General features: G+C 44.8%; 1 protein-coding gene across 1 annotated transcript in view; it reads left to right on the plus strand.

Annotated features, from left to right (window-relative positions):
* The window catches only part of LOC110493426 (voltage-dependent calcium channel gamma-2 subunit), an 85,333-nt gene that overhangs the window by 905 nt on the left and 63,467 nt on the right, over nt 1-20,961 (plus strand). Inside the window, exon 1 of the mRNA XM_036948340.1 lies at nt 1-1,071. This exon is cut by the window's left edge and continues 905 nt beyond it. Within this exon, the coding sequence (XP_036804235.1) occupies nt 846-1,071 (226 nt within the window). The 5' untranslated portion in view covers nt 1-845. The remainder of the gene's footprint in view (nt 1,072-20,961) is intronic.

Raw genomic sequence — 20,961 nt, forward strand, 5'->3', positions numbered from 1 at the left:
ACAGGCAAGATGCTTGACAAGACTCCATGATTCCATGTGAATTTGACCAGGCAGGTTAGAATAACGTTGTCAGAAAATTGTCAGTAGATTTTCGGTAGGCCTATTCTAATTGGTAGGAAGTCTTTTTAAATTGTGGATCAGAGGGTTTAGGAAATCAGTAGGGTCTACCATTAGACCTAACCCCCAGCCTCCTCCTAATCCCATTGGCCGTTCAATCTGAACTCCCTGTGTGTGAGTGTGTGTGAGAACGTGTGTGAGTGTGTGTGAGAGTGTGAGTGTGTTTGTGTGAGTGGGTGCTGTGCTGGACCGTTCCCCTACACATGCCCCTTACACTTTCCAGATAGAAGTCGTGTAACACGTGTGACATCACTAGTGAGAGGACAGAGAGGATAAATGTCAATGCTACTTATAGGCTAACTGTTTTCAGCAGGTAGTTGGTAGCTTTCCACCTACTCTGGTTAGGGTCTGTAGCCCTACTCCAAACCAGTAGGCCTCTGCTGTTTGGCCGGCCTATCACATTTGTTTGTAGAGGCTGCTAGGCCTATCACGTTTGTTCATAGAGGCTGCTTGGCCTATCACGTTCGTCCTTAGAGGGCCCAAACACACACCATCTTCCTTCCATCACCTAATTTCTCACCTGTGTCAGTTCCCCCGCCCGAAAACCAACCATACGATTCCCCCCGAGCTCCCCTGCCTCCCCCCCCGACACCCCCCCACCTCGGGCCCGTGGAAACCACCCCCCCCACCACCAGGGCCCATTTCCCGCCTCTGCCTCCACCCCGTGGTCTCACAAGCTGACCAACATTTACTTCCTGTTCGTCAAGAGGAAAGGGGGTTCCCCTTTCATGGAATGCGGCAACATGGGCGTGTTTGACCGCGGAGTTCAGATGCTGCTGACCACGGTCGGTGCGTTCGCCGCCTTCAGCCTCATGACCATCGCCGTGGGGACGGATTACTGGTTGTACTCCCGAGGGACGTGCAAATCCAAGAGCAACAACGAGAACGAGACCGTGAAGAAGAACGAGGAGGTGATGACACACTCTGGCCTGTGGCGGACCTGCTGCCTAGAAGGTAAGATCAAGATCAGGAGGCTGAGGCCTGGTCTAGGATCAGTTCCTGTAAACACTGGATCAGTAATTGTAGCCCTCTTCAGTTTAAGTACAAATCTTGGATCAGGTTAACAGTGTAGCTTGGAAGCTAAGGCCTGGTCTAGAATCAGTTCCTGTAGGTACCTGCAGGCCTTGTTGGTCTCTGCAGTTGTCTTAAGGCTTAAGGTCTGGTCTAGGATCAGTACGGTCCACCCAGAAGCACTGGATCAGTTAACAGCTTACTCTCTGCTGCCTGGAAGGTCAGCTAAGGCCTGGTCTAGGATCAGTACGATCGCCCACCCCAAAACACTGGATTAGTAATATGTAGGCCTCTTCAGATTGAAGCTCACCAGCGCTGCATGGAAGGCAATGCCTGTCTGATGTAGGATCAGTTTGAAGCATACCTGGGTTGCTTGGAGAGTAAGGCTTGGTCTAGGATCAGGCGTACGGTTGACCCTGGATCAGTAAAAGCCTTTTCTGTATTTAGGTACAGATTTAATCTGCATCCCTATTCCCTGTATAGGAAACTACAGATCTAGGATCTTAATTTGAGCCAGATTGTTACAGCATGAAAATAATGCTGAAGCCACAGGAAATGTGATTTAGTATGTGTGTAACGATTCTCTTCTTGTGAAGTAGAGGCGGACCAAAGCGCAGCGTGGTGGTTGTTCATTGTATTTATTGACGACACTATACATGAACAAACTAACGAAAAAAAACAAGAAACGTGAGAACTCAAACAGCCCTGTCTGGTGCAAACACAAAAACAGGAACAATCACCCACAAACACACAGTGAAACCCAGGCTACCTAAATATGGTTCCCAATCAGAGACAATGACGAACACCTGCCTCTGATTGAGAACCATATCAGGCCGAACATAGAACTAGACCAAAACATAGAAAAACAAACATAGACTGCCCACCCAACTCACGCCCTGACCATACTAAATAAATACAAAAACAAAGGAAATAGAGGTCAGAACGTGACAATGTGGTTTATAATTTTTGTAGGGGTTGATAAATTTTTCGTGGCAACTCAAATATACTACAGTCAGTTTGCATTTCTCAGCAACAAAAGAGTAATCAAATTAAGATCCTGCATCTGTACTTTTCGGGGCCCATAGGGCTCTGGTCAAAAGTAGTGCACTATGAAAAGAATAGGGTGCCATTTGGGAAGCAGCCTTGGCATCAGATTACTGGTGTATCTTGAAAGGTATGCCCCTAGTCTGGTCTAGATCCCTCTCCTCTCTAGCCTCTGTGCTGTGTATCAAATGGCACCCTTTTCCCTATATAGTGCACTAATTTCGTACTTTTGACCAGGGCCCATATAGTGCACTGTAAGGAAATCGAGTGCCATTTGGAATGCAGGCGTAGTCTAAGATCTGATTCGTTCCTGGTCCTCAGTGTATATCTTCTGACTGTGACATCACATCCTCCCTTGTGGTGTGTTTATGTGTGAGTGTGTATGTGTGTGTGTGAATGTGTGAGTGTGTATGGTTGTGTGTGTCCTGTGGAGTGTGTTCAGAGCTCAGCCTGCCCTGCATGGGCCTAATCTGGTTGCTGCGTTGTTTACATGTAGATTGGCCTTTTTACTCATCACAGTAGAGGGCTGTGTAGCTGTGTGTGTGTGTGTGTGCGCTCATGAAAGTCAGACTCAGTACTGTTCTCCTGTGATTGTGTCTGATGTAGAACATTGCTAATCAAACACTCTACTCTTCACTCAGCTCCAGCAGCTTCAATCTTCACACACACACACACACACACACACACACACACACACACACACACACACACACACACACACACACACACAATACAGAGGCTCAGATGTATTTCATGTGTTTCTAATGGTGCCTGTTGTCCACAGTCATATTTTGATTGTTGTGTATGATTTCTTTGCAAACTTTTGGCACATGCTGAGCGGACTGTTATGTCATTATGTAATTGGCTGTCTCTGAGGCCGAGAGAGAGATAGAAAGGGAGAGAGAGAAAGGGAGAGAGAGAGAGAGACAGAGAGAGAAAGGGAGAGAGAGAGAAAGTGAGTGAAAGAGAGAGAAAGGGAGAGAGAGAGAGAGAAAGGGAGAGAGAGAGAAAGGGAGAGAGAAAGGGAGAGAGAGAGAGAAAGTGAGTGAAAGAGAGAGAGAGAAAGAGAGAGAGAGAGAGTGAAAGGGAGAGAGAGAGAGAGAGAGAAAGGGAGAGCGAGAGAGAGAAAGGGAGAGAGAGAGAGAGAAAGGGAGAGAGAGAGAGAAAGGGAGAGAGAGAGAGAAAGGGAGAGAGAGAGAGAAAGTAAGTGAAAGAGAGAGAAAGGGATAGAGAGAGAAAGAAAGTGAGTGAAAGAGAGAGAGAGAGAAAGGGAGAGAGAGAGATTCAGTGAGTGAGTGAAAGAGAAAACAAGGGAGGGAGGGAGGGGGGAGAAGTGAGGAGGAGGGGAGAGAGAAGGGGAGAGAGAAAGGGAGAGAGAGACCAACGTCTAACTTTGACCCAGTTGCCCGAGGGCAATTTCAATCCCAGAAGGCCGTGCTTCTCTCTCACAGACGTCACACACAGTAACTGTAACATCCAGCCACTCCTAGGTTACATCCCAATGGCACTCTATTCCCTAAATAGTTCCCTATGGGTCCTGGGCAAAAGTAGTATACTAAATAGGGAATAGGGTGCAATACGGGACGCAGATATTATATGTCACAGCCAGCCTGCCAGCAGCCCATGGCCTGAAATGGAAGTTGTATTGGACTTCCCATTCTTTATGTAATCATTCCCTGATAGAATTCCTGATTTTCCGTAATATATTACAATTGCTGATTTTCCTGCTCAGCATGTGTGTGAGTGTGTGTGTACCACAGGAGGCTGCTGAAGGGAGGACGGCTCATAATAATGGCTGAAACGGAGCAAATGGAATGGCATCAAACACCAGGAAACAATGTGTTTGATGTATTTGATACCATTCCACTAATTCTGATCCAACCATTATCACGAGCCCATCCTCCCCAATTAAGGTGCAACCAACTTCCTGTGGTGTGTGTGCGTGTGTGTGTGTGTGTGTGTGTGTGTGTGTGTGTGTGTGTGTGAATGTGGTTGGGATAAAACCCAGGTGGTCGGGGGACCAGGGGTTGACCTCCTTATTTTGTTATTTGCCTCTGGGGTCAAAGCCATTTCAATACTAATGTGACACCCGTCCCACCGTGCAAAAAACTGTTTGAATCAATGCTGTTTCCACATCACTTCAACCAAAGATCAATGTGATGGCGTTGAATCAACGTGAAAAACTGGTTGGATTTGAAAAAAAGTTATCAACAGAAGGGCATTTCGTATTATTATTCACCCAACTTTTAACCTAAATACAAAGACATGATGACATTCGTTGTTGATTTCATGTTGAATTCACTTTTAGTTGACAAATCAACCAAATGTAAATCAAAACTAGACGTTGAACTGGCGTCTGCCCAATGGGGTGTGTGTGTGTGTGTGTGTGTGTGTGCCAGACAGAGTGATTCGATGGCTGGTCTGGTGAACTGGTGGGGTGTTATTGGTAATGAGACACAATGGGTAGGTAGGTGTGTGTGTGTGTGTGTGTGTGTGTGTGTGTGCCAGACAGAGTGATTCGATGTCTGGTCTGGTGAAATGGTGGTGTATTATTGATAATGAGACACAATGGGTAGGTAGGTGGGGGTATGTCTGTGTGTGTGGGGGGGGGGGGGGGGGGGGGGGGGGGGGGGGGGCTCAGTTGGGTCCTGCGTTGTTCAGTTGGTAGAGCATGGCTCAATGTCGGGGTTGAGGTTTCAATTACCACTGGGGACCAGTATTAAACAGCATGAAGATGTATTCACTCACTACTGTCAGTCACTCTGGATAAGAACGTCTGCTAAATGACTCAAATGTTTTTTTTCAAACATTTGTTGGCCAACCTCGCCCATTCAGTGCTGACCCCCACAATGTGAAAATCACACATGCCACAGCATCGATTGATGGATTACGTTGGTGGTTTGACGTGGGTGTTCAATCATGTTCCAACACAGTGTGTCTGTGCATAAGCCTGTGTGCGTATGTGTGTATGTGTGTGTGTGTGTGTGTGTGTGTGTGTGTGTGTGTGTGTGTGTGTGTGTGTGTGTGTGTGTGTGTGTGTGTGTGTATGTTTGTGTGTGTGTGTGTGTGTGTGTGAATGTTTGTGTGTATGTGTGTGTGTGTGTGTGTGTGTGTGTGTGTGTGTATGTGTGGGTTGAAGTCTGACAGAGTCCTTTGACTACACTGTGGCGTCAGACACTCTTCCACTCCCTCTTTCTCTTCCTGCCCCTCTCCCAGTCTGTATTGTCATGACCTGTCAGAGAACTGCTTACCACAGTAGATCATTCATCCTTTCTCCCATGCAATATACTAACTACACAGTTCCTCCACAGGTCCACAGCAGCTATCTCTATTGCCTTGAAATGAGGTGGTGATAGCCCACTACAATACGCATAAAAAGTGGTTACACGTGGATGCTGGTCATGTGTATTTACGAGGGTAAAATATAAACAGAACTGGAGACGCCTCGTCATTTTTGTAGACAGGTTGTTATGGACACGGCAACACTACTACGCTAGCTAAGAAAATTATGTAGAAGCGATTGTTAACTTACTGTGAACAATTCTAGCTGACTAGCTAAATGTCTTGGCTAACTGCGAGGAAAAAAATGACTTATTTGCCATTAATTAGCCAACACAAATCTCTTTGCTAACAATCCCAACTGTGTCCCCAAAACGTCAAGGTGTCTCCAGCAATGTTACTCTTTGACATTCTATGACGTCTCCACTTTCTAAGCATATAGGGACCTTTAGCCTTATAGCCAGCTAGCCACTTTATATCCATGGCCCTAGCCTGCTACAGTTGCTAACTTTAGCCTAAGCTTGCTAGCTATGTCCATCGCCCTAGCCTTATATATAGTTATCTTTAACCTTACCTTGCTAGCTATGTTCATGGCCCTAGCCTGCTACATTATCTACCTTTAGCCGTATAGCCAGCTAGCTACCTTCATAGGTTTCCTAGTTCTATCCTTCTAGCCTTCAATAGGAGCTACTAGCTACCTACAGTACATCCATGGCCATAGCCTGTTACAGTAGTTACTTGCTAGCTATGTCCATGGCCATAGCCTGTAAGGCCATCAGACTGTTAAACAGCCATCACTAGCACAGAGAGGCTGCTGCCTACATACAGACTTGAAATCATTGGCCACTTTAATAAATGGAACACTAGTCACTTTAATAATTTAACTGTAATAATGTTTACATATCTTGTAATACTCATCTCATATGTACAGTATATACTGTATTCTATACTATCTATTGCATCTTAGCCAATGCCGCTCTGACATTGCTCATTCTTATATTTATATTTATATATTATTATTACATTCCTTACTTAGATTTGTGTGTATTAGGTATTTGTTGTGGAACTGTTAGATATTACTTGTTAGATATTGCTGTGGAACTAGAAGCATGTGTATGTGACCAATAACATTTGATTTAATTTTGATTTAATTCATAGTAATTACTATGAATTACTAGCTAGCCTTATACAGTAGCTACTAGCTAGCTACGTCCGTGGCCATAGCCTGTTACAGTAGCTACTATCTAGCTACTTCCATGGCTATAGTCTGTTACAGTAGCTACTAGCTAGCTACATCCATGGCCACAGCCTGTTAATGTAGCTACTTGCTAGCTACATCCATGGCCATAGCTCGCTATGGTAGCTACTAGCTAGCTTCTTCCATGGCCATAGTCTGTTACAGTAGCAACTAAATACCGACCTCTATGGCCATAGCCTGTTATAGAAGGCACTAAATACCTACCTCTATGGCCATAGCCTGTTATAGATGCTAGGCTACCAGCTAGCTATATATCTCCATGACCATAGTCTTGCAGTGAAGCAAAGAATCCTGTCACTTTCCCTGAGGCAGCCTGGGCTATCTTTAATAACACAGCACAGCAGGCCTATACAGTACCTTCAGAAAGTATTCGCACCCCTTGACTTTTTCCACATTTGATTGTGTTACAATCTGGATTTAAAATAGATTATTTTGAGATTGTCTGCCACTGGCCTACACACAGTACCACATAATGTAAAAGTGGAATTATGCTTTTAGAAATAAGTGTTGAACCCATTTGTTGTGGCCAGCCTAAATAAGTTCAGGAGTAAAAATGTGCTTAACAAGTGTACAATAATAGCGTTTCACATAATTCTTGAATGACTACCAGGGGGGATGGCTGCCGTTTTACGGGCTCCTAACCATTTGTGCTATTTTGTGTGTTTTGTGGCATTGTTTGTAAGTTATTTTGTACAAAATGGTGATGCTACCGTCTCTTATGACCGAAAAGAGCATCTGGATATCAGAACAACGATTACTCACCCCGCTAACTGGACAACATTTTTTTATTTAATGAGTCTGCCGCAAAGGATTTAATGTTGCTCCCAGACAAGGCCAAATCCCTGTCATTCACATGAAGAAAATAAGGAAATACAGAGGGCGGAGATCAGGGTGCCTTCGTCAATGAGTGGGTAACCCGCCTCTACCATCCGTCCTATTAGCCAACATGCAATCACTGGAGAATAAACTGGATGAGCTCCGTTTGAGACTATCCTACCAACGGGACATGAAAAACTGTAATATCTTATGTTTCACCGAGTCGTGGCTGAACGATAACATGGATATTATACAGTTGGCTGGGTTTTCCGTGCATCGGCAGGACAGAACGGCTACATCCGGTAAGACAAGGGGTGGGGGTCTGTGTCTATTTGTCAATAACAGCTGGTGCGCAATGTCTATTATTAAGGTAGTCTCGAGGTGTTGCTCGCCTGAGGTAGAGTCTTTGAATGAAGAGATTGAGATAAAACTGTCCAGTTTGAGTGTTTGTTGCAGTTCATTCCAGTCGCTAGCTGCAGCGTAGTGAAAAGACGAGCGACCCAGGGATGTGTGAGCTTTGGGGACCTTTAACAGAATGTGACTGGCTGAACGGGTGTTGTATGTGGAGGATGAGGGCTGCAGTAGATATCTCAGATAGGGGGGAGTAAGAGGGGGGCCTAAGAGGGTTTTATAAATAAGCATCAACTAGTGGGACTTGCAGACTAGTGGGTCGTATACAGAGTTGACCAGTTTACTGAGGAGTTTAGAGTGCAGTGAGGTGTCCTATAAGGAGCAAATCTGATGGCCGAATGGTGAAGAACATCTAGCCCGTCGAGAGCACCCTTAACTGCAGATCTATAAATGATGTCTCCGTAATCCAGCATGGTTAGGATGGTCATCTGAATCAGGATTATTTTGGCAGCTGGGGTGAAAGAGGAGCGATTACGATAGAGGAAACCAAAGTCTAGATGTAACCTTAGCCTGCAGCTTTGATATGTGCTGAGAGAAGGACAGTGTACCGTCTAGTCATACTCACAAGTACTTGTATGAGGTGACTACCTCAAGCTCTAAACCTCCAGAGGTAGTAATCACACCTGAGGGGAGCGTCATTCCCAAGAAGACACAAGGCTGTAATCGCTGCCATAGATGCTTCAACAAGGTACTGAGTACAGGGTCTGAATACTTATGTAAATGTGATATTTTTGTCTTTTATTTTTTTAATATGTTTGTAAGAAATTCTCAAAACCTGTTTTTGCTTTGTCATTATGGGGTATTGTGTGTAGATTGATGACGGAAAAATCAATTTGATCCATTTTAGAATAAGGCTGTAACGTAACAAAATGTGGAAAAAGCGAAGCGGTCTGAATACCTTCCCGAATGCACTGTAACTTCCTGCAGTTCACTAGACTAACCAAGGCAAGCTAGCTTCACCATAGGCCTAAATACACGCACTGGAACACATCTGACCTTACCTTACAGGATACCAATGAATCCAGAACGTTCCACATGAATCTAGAATCTGCATCTAGAATCTTCCACATTAATAGAATCTAGAATTTGAAACTTCCACATGCATCTAGAGTCTGTATGTAGAATATGTTTATCTTCACATTTACACAATTACACAATTAATAAGACATCTTTTAAGCAGGCCAGTCTTGACTTGTGTGTTTCTCAGTGTTTGAGTGCATTAACGGAATTACATTAATTATGCTAATATGCAGAAGAGCTATTGGCATCATGTTATGGTTATCAGCAACATCATCATCATCATCAGCACCAGTAGTATTGTTGTACAGCCTCTTCATCTCAAAGGGAGTATTGGCCTCTTCATAGAGAGCTTCCTCAGGCCCAGGAACAGCACAATTCATCCCCCAGTTTTGGGTCTTATCCCCATCAAATTGCATGGTTGTTTTGGTGTCTCAATCAAAAACTGCCCAGATCTGGTTAAGGCCACCACTGCATAGAGTTGGATACACTTGTTCCAAAGCCTGTTCAATAATAGCAAGGAGAGGAGCTCTCTAGTACATTTCTATGGAGAGCTGGCATCTTTACAGGCTTGCTATAGGACCCCTCATCCATCAACAAATTAATCTGTGAGCCAACATGGATGCATTATCATACATTACATTAAAACACGTGTGTGCACACACGCACTCACACATACATACACTGACACATTCCATTAAACCAACACTGCTGCCATTGGGTTGAGTAATAGTCACAACTCAGTCGACATATCAGGACCACCACCTATCTGTACCACATTCTACTATGGTTGCATTACAAATTTCACCCTTTTCCTTAATTTATTTACCAGTCCTATGGACCCTAGTCAAAAGTAGTGCACTATATAGGTAATAGGTTGTTATTTGGGACACACATACCTCTCACACCCTCCAGTGTTCCCTTTATAACCACGTCCCCCCTGTGCCAACTCGTATTTGAACAAGTCTGATCCAGTTGGATCCAGTTCAGCTGTCCGGTCTGGAGTGATGGCCCCATACAGCCCCATGTGTCCAGCTGTGGAGAATTGCCCTGAAGCTCCAGTCTGTCAAGCCCCCTCCTGATAGATCCTGGCCCAGGATGTCCTCTCTGTCCTGGGCATGGGTGCACTACATACTTCCATGGCCATAGCATGCTACAGTAGTTACTAGCTAGCGATATCCATGATCATAGCGTGTTACAGTAGTTGCATACTAGCTAGCTACTTCCATGGTCATAGCCTGTTACAGTAGCTACTAGCTAGCTACGTCCATGGCCATAGCCTGTTACAGTAGTTACTAGCTACCGACATCCATGGCCATAGCCTGTTACAGTAGCTACAAGCTAGCTACTTCCATGGCAATAGTCTGTTACAGTAGCTACAAGCTAGCTACGCCCATGGCCATAGCCTGTTACAGTAGCTAATAGCTAGCTACGTCCATGGCCATAGCCTGTTACAGTAGTTACTAGCTACCGACATCCATGGCCATAGCCTGTTACAATAGCTACAAGCTAGCTACTTCCATGGCTGTAGTCTGTTACAGTAGCTACTAGCTAGCTACGTCCATGGCCATAGCCTGTTACAGTAGTTACTAGCTACCGACATCCATGGCCATAGCCTGTTACAGTAGCTACAAGCTAGCTACTTTCATGGCTATAGCCTGTTACAGTAGCTACAAGCTAGCTACTTCCATGGCTATATCCTGTTACAGTAGTTACTAGCTAGCTACGTCCATTACCATAGTCTTGCAGTGAAGCACAGAATCATGTCACTTACCCTGAGGCAGCCTGGGCTATCTTTAATAACACAGCACAGCTGGCCTATATGTATATATCTACCTACAGTACCCTAGACTAACCCAGGCCAGTTAGCTTTACTATAAGTCCAAATACACACCAGTGGAGGCTGCTGAGAGGAGGATGGCTCATAGTAAAGTCTGGAACGGAGCGAATGGAATGGCCTAAAACACGTGGAAACCATGTGTTGGATGTATTTGATACCATTCCACTTATTCCGCTCCAGCCATCACCACGAGCCCATCCTCCCCAATTAAGGTGCCACCAACCACCTGTGATACACACACTGGAACATTCAGAATGTTCCACATGAATCTAGAATCTGTATCTTCCACATTAACCTAGCATCTCTATCTTCACCATGTTACTGCTGTTAATGAGCCTGTACTTAGAATGGAAGTACTGCACTGTTTATCTTCACGATGTAAGAAATGACTGCAAGTCTATTTTTAAAGAGGCCAGTCTTGACGTGTGTGTGTGTGTGTGTGTGTGTGTGTGTGTGTGTGTGTGTGTGTGTGTGTGTGTGTGTGGGTGACGCATCCTGAGCGACGTCTCGGTGTTTGAGTGCATTACCGGAATGACATGAATTATGCTAATAGGCAGAAGAGCTATTTTGCCCAACAAAGGCAAAACACAGGAACTAGGAATTTGGTCAAAAATCTTTGATCTGTTGTAATGGCCAGTTATATTATCTGATTAACGTGGTATTTAGTTTCCTGACACAAGAACAAGCCAGTTGATCAGAATATGTCATGTAGTATAAGGAATGTGCCTTTGTAGCGTAGTATTGGCATTGTTAGTGCTGCAGTTATGATTATCAGAAACATCATCATCATCAGCACTGTTACTATTTTTACAGCGCTCTTCATCTCACAGGAAGTTTTGGCCTCTGTAAAGAGCTTCCACAGGCTCAGGAACAGCACGATTCACCCCCCAGTTTTGGGTCTTAACCCAATCACATTGCAGGTTTTTTAGGGGTCTCAATCGAAAATGGCCCAGATATGCCGGTTAAGACCATCTCTGCATAGAGTTGGATAGATGGCACACATGGCCCAAAGTCCGACAGAAGCTACAATTGCAAAGATAGGAGAGGAGCTCTCTAGTACATATCTGTGGAGAGCTGCCAAGTTTACAGGCTTGCAATAGGACCCTTCATCCATCAACAAATTAATTTGTGAACCAATCTGAAGGCATTAATGCACACACACACACACACACACACACACACACACACACACACACACACACACACACACACACACACACACACACACACACACACACGCACACACACACACACACACACGCATGCACTCACAGACACATACACACACTGATACATTCCATTAAACCACCACTGCAGTGGTTGAGTGATAGTCACAGATCAGGACGACCCCCCGTCTGTACATCATTCTACTGTGATTGCATCACAAATGGCACCATATTCCTTACATAGTGCACTACTTTTTACCAGAGTTCTATGGGCCCTAGTCAAATGTGCCCTATTTAGGGAACATGGTGCTATTTGGGACACACTCCAGTGTCCACTTTCCAACCACTCCCCAAATATCCTCACTCTTATCTGATCCATTTGGACCCAGTTCAGCAGTCCGGTCTGGAGTGATGGCCCCAAAGTGCCCCATATGTCCAGCTGTGGTGCTTTGCCCTGGAGCTCCAGGCTGTCAGGCCCCCTCTTGATGGATCCTGGCCCATGATGACCTGGGTTATATGGGTTCTACCCTGACCAGGTGGTGCTTAAATGTCTGTCAGAGTGTGTGTGGTGGGGTGCTGTGTGTTGGCTGTAACGGTGTCCGCAAAGGCTTTTTTCGGCTGTTCGTGCACACTACAGTTTAGCTTGAGGGAAGCCAAATTTCAGTAGCCGAAGTCTTCTCTCCTTCGTCAGTGATTGGTCAACAGTAGGGATTCTTCAATGAAGTGTGTGTTGTCATTCAACAAAAGACAACTCGTTTTCATGCGCATCTTTTCATTTGAGAAATTTTGCACCTTAGTTAGATGTAAAATTGCGCAAATAAGATCTCCTCTGAAAAAAAGTATACATTTATTACAGATTTCTTGAGTTACACCCGTTGACTTTTAATTGATTTATTTATTGAGTTACACCCGTTGATTAAATATATATGTTTTGTCACTGGCCTTAACACAATACCCCATAATGTCAAGGTGGAATTATGTTCTTCGAAATTGTTATAAATGAATTATAAATGAAAAAGTTTAGATACTTACCCAGAAAGACTCACAGCTGTAATCGCTGCCAAACATGATTCTAACATTTATTGACTCAGGGGTGTGAAATATTATGTAAATGAGATATTTATTTATTTGAATGTACAATCAATTTGCTAAAATAAAAAAATTGCTTTGCCTAGATGGCTTCTGCTAGGAGCAAACTGAACCTAGTACGCAGACACCTTAAGGAGTTCTGAGACAGCGAGCAAGAGAGAGAGAGAGAGAGAGAGAGAGAGAGAGGGAACCAAAAATTCACAAAATGGGACAATCACCAAATTGAGACTCTGCATGCAGAATTCAACAAAAACATATTATGTGTACAATGTAAAACACCAAATAATGCATGCATAGCAGAATTAGGATGATACCCACTAATTATCAAACTCCAGAAAAGAGCCATTCAATTCTACAACCACCTTAAAGGAAGCCATTCCCAAACCTTCCATGACAAAGCCATCATCTACATAGAGATTAACCTAGAGAAGAGTCCCCTAAGCAAGCTGGTCCTGAAAACACCTCTGCTGTTTTCAACAAGATCTCAGCGATCACTGCCTCATTGCCTGCATCCGTAATGGGTCTGCGGTCAAACGACCACCCCTCATCACTGTCAAACGTTCCCTAAAACACTTCAGCGAGCAGGCCTTGCTAATCGACCTGGCCCGGGTATCCTGGAAGGATATTGACCTCATCCCGTCAGTAGAGGATGCCTGGTTATTCTTTAAAAATGCCGTCCTCACCATCTTAAATAAGCATGCCCCATTCAAGAAATTTAGAACCAGGAACAGATATAGCCTTGGGTTCTCTCCAGACCTGACTGCCCTTGACCAGCACAAAAACATCCTGTGACGTTCTGCATTAGCATCGAATAGCTCCCGTGATATGCAACTCATGGAAGTTAGGAACCACTCTACTCAGGCAGTTAGGAAAGTTAAGGCTACCTTTTTCAAGCAGACATTTTCATCCTGTAGAACAAACTAAAAAAAGTTATGGGACACTGTAGTCCATGGAGAATAAGAGCACCTCATCCCAGCTGCCCACTGCACTGAGGCTAGGAAACACTGTCACCACCGATAAATCCACTATAATTGAGAATTTCAAAAAGCATTTTTCTACAGCTGCCCTGCGCCACCCACAGCAGCTTGCCCAAGCCTCCCCCATTTCTCCTTCACCCAAATCCAGATAGCTGATGTTCTGAAAGAGCTGCAAAATCTGGACCCCTACAAATCAGCAGGGCTAGACAATCTGGACCCTCTCATTCTAAAATGATCTACTGAAATTGTTGCAACCCCTATTACTAGCCTGTTCAACCTCTCTTTCATATCGTCTGAGATTCCCAAAGATTGGAAAGCTGCCGCGGTCATCCCCCTCTTCAAAGGGGTAGACACTCTAGACCCAAACTGCTACAGACCTATATCTATCCTACCCTGCCTTTCTAAGGTTTTCGAAAGCCTAGTTAACAAACAGATTACCGACCATTTCGAATCCCACCGTTCCTTCTCCGCTATGCAATCTGGTTTCAGAGCTGGTCATGGGTACACCTCAACCACGCTCAAGGTCCAAAACGATATCATAACCGCCATCAATAAGAGACATTACTGTGCAGCCGTATTCATCAACCTGGCCAAGGCTTTCGACTCTGTCAATCACCACATTCTTATCGGCAGACTCAACAGCCTTGGTTTCTCAAATGACTGCCTTGCCTGGTTCACTAACTACTTCTCAGAGTTCAGTGTGTCAAATCGGAGGGCCTGTTGTCTGGACCTCTGCCAGTCTCTATGGGGGTGCCACAGGGTTCAATTCTCGGGCCGACTCTCTTCTCTGTATACATCAATGATGTCGCTCTTGCTGCTGGTGATTCTCTGATCCACCTCTATGCAGATGACACCATTCTGTATACCTCTGGCCCTTCTTTGGACACTGTGTGAACTAACCTCCAGACAAGCTTCAATGCCATACAACTCTCCTTCCGTGGCCTCCAACTGCTCTTAAATGCAAGGAAAACTATATGCTTGCTATTCAACCGATCGCTGCCCGCACATGCCCGCCTGTCCAGCATCACTACTCTGGACGGTTCTGACTTAGAATATGTGGACAACTACAAATACCTAGGTGTCTGGTTAGACTGTAAACTCTCCTTCCAGACTCACATCAAGCATCTCCAATCCAAAATTAAATCTAGAATTGGCTTCCTATTTCACAACAAAGCATCCTTCACTCATTCTGTCAAACATACCCTCGTAAAACTGACCATCCTACCGATCCTCGACTTTGGCGATGTCCTTTACAAAATAGCCTCCAACACTCTACTCAACTAATTGGATGCAGTCTATCACAGTGCCATCCGTTTTGTCACCAAATATACTACCCACCACTGCGACCTGTAAACTCTCGTTGGCTGGCCCTCGCTTCATACTCGCCGCCAAACCCACTGGCTCCAGGTCATCTACAAGTCTCTGCTAGGTAAAGCCCCGCCTTATCTCAGCTCACTGGTCACCATAGCAGCACCCACCCGTAGCACGCGCTCCAGCAGGTATATCTCACTGGTCACCCCCAAAGTCAATTCTTCCTTTGGGCGCCTTTCCTTCCAGGTCTCTGCTGCCAATGAATGGAACGAACTGCAAAAATCATTGAAGCTGGAGACTCATATCTCCCTCACTGGCTTTAAGCACCAGTTGTCAGAGCAGCTCACAGATCATTGCACCTATACATAGCCCATCTGTAAATAGCCCATCGAACTACCTCATCCCCATACTGTATTTATTTATCTTGCTCCTTTTTGCACCCCAGTATCTCTACTTGCTTATTCATCTTCTGCACATCTACCATTCCAGTGTTTCATTTGTATATTGTAGTTACTTTGCCACCATGGCCTATTTATTGCCTTACCTCCCTTATCCTACCCCATTTGCACACACTGTATAAATACTTTTTCTACTGTATTATTGACTGTCTGTTTGTTTATGTGTAACTCTGTGTTGTTGTATGTGTCGAACTGCTTTGCTTTATCTTGACCAGGTCACAGTTGTGAATGAGAACTTGTTCTCAACAGGCCTACCTGGTTAAATAAATGTGAAATAAAATAAATAAATAAATAAAAAGCTGGTCCTGGGGCTCTGTTGCGTCTGTTTGTGTTTGTGAACAAAGCCCCAGGACCAGCTTTTTATTTATTTATTTATTTTATTTATTAGGACAGCAGTACAATTAGACCCAACCAAATCACGAGGAAACAAAAAAATAATTACTTGACACTTTGGAAAGAATTAACCAAAACACTGAGCAACTGGAATGCTATTTGGACCTAAACAGAGAGTACACCGTGGCAGAATACCTGACCACTGTGGTTGACCCAAAATTAATACAGACTCAGTGAGCATAGCCTTGCTATTGAGAGACCAGACCAGGCTCTCAAGAGAAGGTTATGTGCACACGGCCCACAAAATGAGGTGGAAACTGATCTGCACTTCCTAACCTCCTGCCAAATGTATGAACATATTAGAGACTCATATTTCCCTCAGATTGCACAGACCCACAAAGAATTAGAAAACAAATCCAATTTTGATGAACTCCCATATCTACAGGGTGAAAAACAACGGTGTGCCATCACAGCAGCAAGATTTGTGACCTGTTGCTACAAGGGCAACCAGTGAACAACAAAAAACATTGTAAATACAACCCAAATTTATGTTTATTAGTTTTCGCTTTTGTATTTGAACTATTTGCATATCGTTGCAGCACTGTGCTGTACAGAGCCATAATATGACATTTGAAATGTCTCTATTCCTTTGAAATTTTTTGTGAGTGTGATGTTAATACTATTAGTGTACTGTTCATTTTGTATGGTTTATTTCACATTTGTTTATTACTTGTTTAATTTGCTTTGACAATGGAAACATACAGTACCCACTCATTCAAGGGTTTTTCTTTATTTTAGCTATTTTTTTACATTATAGAATAATAGTCAAGACATCAAAACTCTGAAATAACACACATGGAATCATGTTGTAACCGAAAAAGTGTTCAACAAATCAAAATATATTTTAGATTTTAGATTCCTCAAAGTAGCCACTCTTTACCTTGGTGACAGCTTTGCGCACTCTTGGCATTCTCTCAACCAGCTTCATGAGGAATGCTTTTCCAACAGTCTTGAAGGAGTTCTCACATATGCTGAGCACTTGTTGGCTGCTTTTCCTTTACTCTGCGGTCCAACTCATCCCAAACAATCTCAAATGGGTTGAGGTCGGGTGATTGTGGAGTCCAGGTCATCTGATGCAGCACTCCATCACTCTTCTTGGTCAAATAGCCCTTAAACAGCCTGGAGGTGTGTTTTGTGTCATTGTCCTGTTGAAAACCAAATGATAGTCCAACTAAGTGCAAACCAGGTGGGATTGCGTACCGCTGCAGAATGCTATGGTAGCCATGCTGTTTAAGTGTGCTTTGAATTCTAAATAAATCACCAACAGTGTCACCAGAAAAGCACCCCCACACCATCACACCTCCTCCTCCATGCTTCATGGTGGGAACCACACATGCGGAGATAATCCGTTCCCCTACTCTGTGGCTCACAAAGACACGACAGCTGGATCCAAAAATCTCTAATTTGGACTCATCAGAGCAAAGGACAGATTTCCACTGGTCTAATTTTCATGCCCAAGCAAGTCTCTTCTTCTTATTGGTGTCCTTTAGTAGTGGTTTCTTTGCAGCAATTTGACCATTAAGGCCTATTCGTGCAGTCTTCTCTGAACAGTTGATGTTGAGATGTGTCTGTTACTTGAACTCTGTAAAGCATTTATTTGGGCTGCAGTCTGAGGTGAAGTTAACTCTAATGAACTTATCCTCTGCAGCAGAGGTAACTCTGGGCATTTCTTTCCTGTGGCGGTCCTCATGAGAGCCAGTTTCATCATAGTGCTTGATGGTTTTTGCCACTGCACTCGAAGAAACTTTCAAAGTTCTTGAAATGTTCCGTATTGACTGACCCAATGTCTTAAAGTAATGATGGATTGTTGTTTCTCTTTGCTTATTTGAGCTGTTCTTGCCATAATATGGACTTGGTCTTTTACCATATAGGGCTATCTTCTGTATACCATCCATACCTTGTCACAACACAACTGATTGGCTCAAACACTAAGAAGGAAAGAAATTCCACAAATGAGCTTTTAAGAAGGCACAACTGTTAATTGAAATGCATTCCAGGTGACTACCTCATGAAGCTGGTTGAGAGATTGCCAAGAGTGTGGAAAGCTGTCATTAAGGCAACTATATTTTGATTTGTTTAACACCTTTTTGGTTACAACATGATTCCATATATGTTATTTCATAGTTTTGATGTCTTCACTATTATTCTACAATGCAGAACATAGTAAACATGAAGAAAAACCCTTGAATGAGTGGGTGTGACTGGTACTGTATGTTTGCCATGTCAATAAAGCCCTTTGCATTGTTAGTGTGTGTAACTTCTAATAGACTACACATGTTGTTGTGTGCTACGCTGGTGTCAGTAGTGAGATAGGATCCTATGCTGTCTGAGACAGAGTGTTGTGTTGCGAAGCTGCATGCTTTGCTAGGAGTGCTGTGTGAGACAAAATGCTGTGTTGTGAAGCTCCACGCTGTGTGAGACAGAGTGCTGTGTGGCGAAGCTCCATGCTTTGTGAGACAGAGTGCTGTGTTGTGAAGCTCCACGCTGTGTGAGACAGAGTGCTGTGTGGCGAAGCTCCATGCTGTGTGAGACGGAGTGTTGTGTTGTGAAGCTCCACGCTGTGTTGTGAAGCTCCATGTTGTGTGAGACAGAGTGCTGTGTTGTGAAGCTCCATGTTGTGTGAGACAGAGTGCTGTGTTGTGAAGCTCCATGCTGTGTGAGACAGAGTGCTGTGTTGTGAAGCTCCATGCTGTGTGAGACAGAGGGCTGTGTGGCAAAGCTCCATGTTGTGTGAGACAGAGTGCTGTGTTGTGAAGCTCCATGCTGTGTGAGACAGAGTGCTGTGTTGTGAAGCTCCACGCTGTGTGAGACGGAGTGCTGTGTTGTGAAGCTCCATGCTGTGTGAGACAGATTGCTGTGTTGTGAAGCTCCATGCTGTGTGAGGGGGAGTGCTGTGTTGTGAAGCTCCATGCTGTGTTGTGAAGCTCCATGCTGTGTGAGGGGGATTGCTTTAGCAGCACCACTCTCTCCCTAGTGATCAGGTATCCACCAAGTCATTGGAACACCAGTTCCAAATGTCCTCTACTGTACTTAAGAGATGCTGTGACACAGTGTTTGTGTGTTACATTAGGGATGTTTTGACAGAGTGTTTGTGATTAGATTTTTTGGGGATTTTATGTGTGTGTGTGTGTGTGTGTGTGTGTGTGTGTGTGTGTGTACATTAGGGATATAGCAACACATGCAGTGTGTCTACGGGATTGCAGTTCTAAATACCAAGACCGGATAGTGAGTGTGTGTGAGTGTGTGTGAGTGTGTGTGAGTGTGTGTGTGTGTGAGTGTGTGCGCTGGACAGCAGTGGGATTATCTACCACAGATCAGATGAGGATTACCCAGCGGTCTAGCTAATGACACACTTCTAATCTGGATTTACACTGTATTATGACACTGCTTTTACTGTACAAACACATGCAGACACACACACACACACACACACACACACACACACACACACACACACACACACACACACACACACACATTCCTTTCGCTTCGCCTTGTCTTGTCTTTTCTCCTTCCCCCTTCCTTCACCCGTCTCTGCTGTGTAACCGTAGTGACGTGATGCGGTGTCGGCTTGGCAACACAAGGCCAGTCTGTGAAACGACTTCATCACAGCTCTTTCTCCATCACAGCCTGTCTGTGTGTGTTTACAGCCTGCCTTTATCTGGGACTGACTGGCTGACTGGCTCTGGCTGACTGCTTGAATAGGTGACTATCTGACTGACTGACTGGATGGCTGACTGGCTGACTGACTTACTACCTTTACGTGGGACTGCCTGACTGACTGTCTGACTGCCTGGTTGACTGGCTGACTGCCTGGTTGACTGGCTGACTGCCTAACTGGTTTGCTGATTGACTGCCTGACTGCCTAACTGGCTGACTGACTGGCTGACTGGCTGACTGCCTGACTGACTGACTGACTGGCTGACTGGCTGACACTGTGCTGAAGGGGACCATCTATCACACAAACACATGAAGGCAAATGCACACAATCTCTCCTTGTCCCAATCTGTAATCCCAACTACTTTCAACCTGACCACCATTGTCCCTGTTCCCAAGAGCTCCAAGTTAACCTGCCTAAATGACTATCGCCCTGTAGCACTCACATCTATAATTATGGAGTGCTTTGAAAGGCTGGTCATGACACACATCAACACCATCATCCTAGACAGCCTAGAACCACTCCAATTTGCATACCTCCCCAACAGATCCACAGAGGATGCAATCTCAATTACACATGACACTGCCCTCTCCCATCTGGACAAGAGGGGAAATAACTGTGAGAATGCTGTTCTCAATCTCCAGCTCAGCGTTCAGCACCATAGTCCCCTCCAAGCTCATCACCAAGCTAAGGACCCTGGGATTGAACCCCTCCTTCTGCAACTGGATCCGGGGCTTCCTCACGGGCCGGCCGCAGGTGGTGAGGGTAGGCAACAACACCTTCGCTACGCTGACCCTCAACACAGGGGCACCTCAAGGGTATGTGCTTAGTCCCCTTCTGTACTCCCTGTTCACCCACAACTGCGTAGCCATGTATGACGATACGACAGTGCTGTCGGCCTGATCACCGACAGCGATGAGTCCTCCTACAGGGAGGAGGTCAGAGACTTAGCAGTGTGGTGCCTGGACAACAACCTCTCCCTCAACGTCAGTAAGACCAATGAGCTGATTGTGGACTATAGGAGACAGAGGGCAGAGCACGCCCCCATCCACATCGACAGGGCTGTTGTGGAGCAGGACGAGAGCTTCAAATTCCTTGGTGTCCACATCACTAAGG

This window comes from Oncorhynchus mykiss, chromosome 17 (assembly GCF_013265735.2).
Source record: "Oncorhynchus mykiss isolate Arlee chromosome 17, USDA_OmykA_1.1, whole genome shotgun sequence".
Lineage (NCBI taxonomy): Eukaryota > Metazoa > Chordata > Actinopteri > Salmoniformes > Salmonidae > Oncorhynchus > Oncorhynchus mykiss.